The 6,000-nt window shown below is 48.4% G+C and overlaps 1 protein-coding gene across 1 annotated transcript in view; it reads left to right on the forward strand.

Annotated features, from left to right (window-relative positions):
* Positions 1-5,775, forward strand: part of Ptgfrn (prostaglandin F2 receptor inhibitor) — a 73,731-nt gene extending 67,956 nt beyond the window's left edge. The window contains exons 9-10 of the mRNA XM_027393526.1: positions 317-622; positions 2,479-5,775. Coding sequence (XP_027249327.1) covers positions 317-622; positions 2,479-2,645 — 473 coding nt within the window. The 3' untranslated portion in view covers positions 2,646-5,775. The remainder of the gene's footprint in view (positions 1-316; positions 623-2,478) is intronic.
* The last annotated feature ends 225 nt before the right edge of the window (positions 5,776-6,000 follow it).

The raw sequence follows: 6,000 nt of genomic DNA on the forward strand, positions 1-6,000 counted from the left end.
GTTTCCAGTTCTTCTGTTTCAAGTGTCAAGGGCCTCTGCACACCATACCCAGGCTTGGCACACAGGACTGTCTGTGGGAAGCAAAGTGATCCCAGGTTGTCTTCCTGTGGGTCCTTAGAGTTGTGGTGGCTAGGTTGGACACTTGGTCATACACCTGTGAGTGTGTGGCCTAGACAGGGGTGAGTGTGACAGTTCATCATCACAGGCAGGCTGAGGGTTTGTACAGAACAGACCCGGCCTGGACTAAGGGTGTTACAGACATGTGTACATCACTCCTCATACACTGACCTCAGCACTTTGGCTTGGTAATCCACAGATGACATGGCCTTCGATGTGTCCTGGTTTGCAGTACACTCCTTTGGCTTGGACAAGGATCCGGTCCTCCTATCCTCCCTGGACCGGAAGGGAGTCGTGACTACGGGCCAGAGGGACTGGAAGAGTACTCTCAGCCTGGAGCGAGTGAGCGTGCTGGAATTCTTGCTGCAAGTGCATGGCTCTGAGGACCAGGACTTTGGCAACTACTACTGTTCTGTGACTCCATGGGTGAGGTCACCAACAGGTTCCTGGCAGAGGGAAGCCGAGATCCACTCCAGGCCCATCTTTATAACTGTGAAGATGGATGGTGAGCTCCCTCACTGTGTGTCTGGAGTACCTTCTTGTGTTTTGCTACAGCATGTAGAATCCAGATTTCCATAGTTTGGTCCAGCTTGTTTTTTATCTAGGGTGTAGCAGTTTTGTAAGTTCCTCACTTCGAAGTCCTGGTCTGGTAACACCACTGGGAAAGGATGTTTAGGAGCTTTTCTGTGGTTCTGTGGAAACCCACTTGCTACTAGGGAAACACTGTATCCTAAGGCTGGCATGGCTTCTGCCATGGGGGGGCAGGGAGCTCCAGGGGAAGCTGTAGATTAAGGACTGACTAATCTTGCCCACCTGCTGCTTTTGTTTGTTTTGGAGATGTGATCTCATGTGGCCCAGGCTTGCTTCAGATTCACTCTCTTGTACAAGGCTGGCCTTGAACTCCTGATCTTCTCACTTCTACCTCCTATCACATATTGTTTTACTTCTTGGAAAACCACTGGCACAGAGTGCGGACCTCTTGTAACCCTGAGATGGGAGAGTGTTTCATAGCTTTACTGACCCATACCAACCCCACCCCACCCAGACCAGCCTAACCAATCAATCTCTGCCCCTTGAGCATCTCAGAGCAAGACAGTTCTCCCTTTATTCTCAAGAAACACGTCTGTCCTGTGAAAGCTTCAGAAAGTTACTCCATTTGGATGGAACAACTCCATGGAGAGAATTGATTCCAGATGCTCCAAGGGTCAGGAGAAGCCTGACCAAGAATGTGTTTCCCTAGTAGCAAATCAGTTTGAGGGGAAGGGCCTTCCAACTGCAGCTCCTCCGCAGATCATTTAGTCGTTCTGTTGTGTGACCTTTTTGGGAGAGTCTACTTATTGTCACTGCAGGTGAAAACAATGACTAGCCAAAGAAAGGATTTCACCCAAGTCCAGTTTGGTGACCCAATGAGTTTATTGGTGTCACCAGAGTATGGGCAGCATTCAGGCAGCCATACCACTAAAGAGGAAACCCCCGCCCACACCCCCCACACATACACACCAATAATTACCAACCACTTGTATATTGGAATAGAAGGCCTCATGCAGATAAGCATACCCAGCCTGACTTGAAGATGACAACAGCCATGCCCTGTTTGGAGGACAGAACTCCACAATACTTTCTGGTCCATGTCCTGAAAAATGTGACAGTAGTCTCCCATGGGGCTGTTATGAAAATTAGATCATTCCAAACGTTAAGGACCTGGGTGGAGGCAGCATCTATACAAAATGCTGGTGCTTAGTGGGAGGGAAGATGGAGCTCCCGGGGTGGGATCTAAACTTCTGTCATCTCTGCCTCGTTTGCATCTTAAACTCTGCTTGAAGCAGCTCCATATGAAAACCCAGATTTACCAAACAAGGAGGGGAGTGATTATTCACTTTGCTCGATAATTTACTATAGTGTTACTTAAAATAGCATCTTCAGTATACTTCAGTTATTTGATGCATAGAATTGATTTATTCAGTTTTTTTTTTTTTAAGGATGCATCTGCTGCTCAATGTGCGGTGCCCTTATACTGACTTTTAAAAATCAATCTCCTGCCAAAACCCTAAAAAGAAGTTGACATTCAAAGGCATCAAGTAAAATCTCTTTACTGTGTACCCACCCCCATGTGCCCAGCTCTGAAGAAATGACTGGGGGACATTTGCTCATTTCTTCAATAGAGCTGGACCACTCCTTTCTGAATCCCATGCCAGGTGCAGAATATGGGATGTATGAGCTCTGCAAATCTGTAGAGACCGGATGGTGGGGGTGCGGGGCACAGACAGGGGATGGAAGGAAAGGGAGGGTGGGAGCGAGTGCTTCCCAGCACCCTCCTTCCCTCTCAGCACTAACCCTTCCACTTTCTCTCTCCTGCTCCAGTGCTGAATGCCTTCAAGTACCCACTACTGATTGGCGTGGGCCTGTCTACAGTCATCGGACTCCTGTCCTGCCTCATCGGGTACTGCAGTTCCCACTGGTGCTGTAAGAAGGAGGTTCGGGAGACACGCCGGGAGCGCCGCAGGCTCATGTCCATGGAGATGGATTAAGCAGAGGAGATGGAGGGACAGAGGAACATTGTAGGAATGGTGGGGGTGAGAAGAGGACCAGTGATATTTTAAAACAAAGTGTGTTACACTAAAACCAGTCCTCTCTAATCTCAGGTGGGACTCGGCGCTCTCTCTTTTCTGCATGTCAAGTTCTGAGCGCGGACATGTTTACCAGCACACGGCTCTTCTTCCCACGGCACTTTCTGATATGTAACAATCGAGTGTGTGTTTCCCCAGCTGCAGCTTTTTAATGGTTAACCCTGGTCTAATTAGTTTTCTCCTAGCGGCTTATCGACCCTCTGATTTGTGTGTGTTGATCACTTTTGATGTGAGGGATTGTGGTGAGGAAGGGTGAAGGTGTTCAGAGTTGGTCCTCGTGGGTGAGAGGGTACCTGCCCTCCTGAGAACCAGCATCCACAAGGGGCTGGCATCTGGAGAGTTGCTACCTGCGGCCCTCCCTGCTGGCCCAGAGCTGATTAAGACCTGCGCCAAGGCAAGCTGTGGCATTCACTACCCTGCCCATCCCCCATTTTCAGGAGTTTAAACTATGTTAGAACCTAAACTCAGAGTCTATGACTTCTTGATCCATATGCCCTTTGTGTTTTCCCTTCTTCTCTACCCTCTTCCGTTTCCGGGTTTGTTTCTGTGAGAGTGAGGAAATGGCAGCCCTGGAGTCTAGAATTTGGCTTTCCACCAAGCACCTTATCTCGACACCTTAGCCTTAAGAATGAGTATGAAGAAAAATCCACCGCCACCTCTGTCCAGGGCAGGTCTGTGAGCAAGAGGACACTGGGGGCAAGGAAAGAAATGGATGCTGTCTCTCCCCGGTAGTTCTGAGGCCACTGTGCTCCAGGGACCCCAGGGAGAGCAGCAATAGAGGGCGTCTGAATGTGCCGCTGAGCCAGGTGCCCTGTCACTTCATGAGAGGCACTGTTGCTGGTTGCCACAGGACCTGCATGGGAGCCGTGGTGTGCCACATCCTTCGCTTGTCTCTTGAGCTCCTTCACACAAAAGCAGATTGCTGCCTGCAATACTGACTTCAAGGAATCAGAAATTGCCTAGAGCAAGTGTGTGTGTTCCATGACCTTTTCAGTCCTTGAAGTCTTTTTAAGATCCCTACAGGGGGTAGTGAAGAGGGGTGTATTTTATGGACGTTCGCCTTCCTATTAGGAATATGAAGGGAACCTAGCAATTTACTGTCATGTGAATGGCCTGTAAAATAGGGTTGAGAGCAGCTGGCTCTGCCTGACTGGGCACAGCAGGAATTAGGACAGTGGACAGACACACCTTCCAGGTTCCCAGTGCCTGCTCCATCAGGACCTCAACCCACCCAAAGTCTCTCACCTCAGCACAGACCTTCCACAAGCCTCCCCTGGGTACCAAGGCTCACGCCAACTGGTACCCTCGCTTATCCCTTTGGCTCTGAAAGATTTAACACTATTGTCTTCCAAAGTGTGTTGGGGGAGATTCCTTTGTTTTGAGCAATAAAGTAATACAAATAGATGCCATTCACATGCAGCTCTTGTCATCATGGTCCAGGATGAAATGGCCCCTCCTTTGTGTTCTCCACCCACTTGTTTTGCCCACTTGGGACTGCCCCGGCTCCTGTGGTGAGATGTTGAGCCGGTGGGTCCAGCCCAGGTAGGGTCCAAGTTTAGAGTCAGTAGCAAGAAGAGAGATAGGAGTTGCACCCCACCCAAGCCAGAGAGGCCAGAGGAAGAGGGGGGCCGTCCTTACTGCTAGTTCAAAGGTGGGGTACAGGTGACTGTACAAACAGGAATTAAGGGAGTAGAACCAGGTACTTCATTAGTAACAGCCTTTGAACCCTGTAGTTACTGAAGAAGATTCAGGGTCATTGTAGTGCAGCCCTCCTTAAGGAGGAGGGACACTTAGCATTGGGTGAGCCAGCCACCCCCCTCCCCCATCCCCCCGGTGTACATAAAGCACTGGTGGGTCCGACCAAGCACTTGATGGTGAGACAGATTAGTGTTTGGTCTACCTTTCTCTTTCTCAACTGGTATTGAGATTTGAGCCTGAATCGTTGAGGCCCTGGCCTTCATCTGCTGGCCATGCCTAAACCCCCAAGCTGCTTAGGGCTGAGAGACGGGCCAGAAACCCCAGGACCTAGTTCCTTTTGGGACTGTCAACATTCTGGGATGTGAGTTTTTAAGTGTGGTCAAACACTCTTAATGTACCAAATAGGGTTCCCCATGAAGTGCTCTTCTTGAGCACCCACCCCCCCACCCCCCCACCCACCCCCGCCAAGTACTGGTGTGACAGAAGGGAAGGTTGAGCCAGGCCTTGGCAGATGAAATTGCACTTCTTAAAGAGAAACTTTATAGAAGGATTTTTTTTCCCTAATTACAACACCCCCCCCCCCCGAAAGAGCCTAAGCTACATTCAGATGGAAGCCTAGAAATTACTTTAAATTGTTTACTTTATGATGTTTACACACACGATTCACTTTTTTAAAAAATAAGAAAAATGCAAACTCTGGCTTTTTAACAACTTTTCAAATTTTTCATGCATGGGATATGCTGGCACCCTGACTCACCAGCTGGGTTTAAATCCTCATTTAGAAATGTCCCGATGTGTGTGTCTTCCCCTCCCAGCCACACGGCTCCCTCCTGCCCAGACCTCTGTCTGTTTCTCTGGTGGCTTTTGCCTCCTGCTTTGCAGACCGCCTGCAGCCATGATTTTGTTACGGCATCTATGAGCCAAAGACTGCGCCCTTGGAGCAGGAACAATAAGCAATACTACACGACTCACTACTTTCGGGGGAATTTCTTTTTTCTTTCTTTTTTTTTTTTTTTTTTTTTTTGTTTCACCGATGACAACAAGGAAGAAGGGAACTAGGGTTTAGGTAAGTTCTCTGATGTGTGACCATATTCTCAGTGACACACATGTGTGCAGGTCACTAAGAGAACAAGGTTGGGTTTCTTTTCTAGTGTATAACACGAGGATCTGCAGACTTTTCCGTAGACAAAAGAGAAGGTCTTGTGTATTTTTGTCCGTATCCAATGTTATACAAACTAATTGTGTTGTTTTATACTGTGGCCACAAATATTATGCAATGCACCATTTTGTTTTTGTTTTTTATCTCATTAAAGGAAGTTTAATTTAAATTGGAGTTGTGTGAGGAAGTTGATATTGGCTTCTGTGGGCTCTCCTCTCACCAGTAGGAGGAATTGTGGCTAAATCTAGGTGCAATGTCAGTACCTTCTGATTTCTTCAAATCGTGTAAAAGCATTGTAAGATTATCGAGGTGGTTTGGTCAGTAAAGTCTTTGCCTTGTGAGCGTGGGGACCTGAACACAGTCCTCTGAACCCCTGGGGTTTTGGGGGAGGCTAGAGAA

Source organism: Cricetulus griseus, assembly GCF_003668045.3.
Source record: "Cricetulus griseus strain 17A/GY chromosome 1 unlocalized genomic scaffold, alternate assembly CriGri-PICRH-1.0 chr1_0, whole genome shotgun sequence".
NCBI lineage: Eukaryota > Metazoa > Chordata > Mammalia > Rodentia > Cricetidae > Cricetulus > Cricetulus griseus.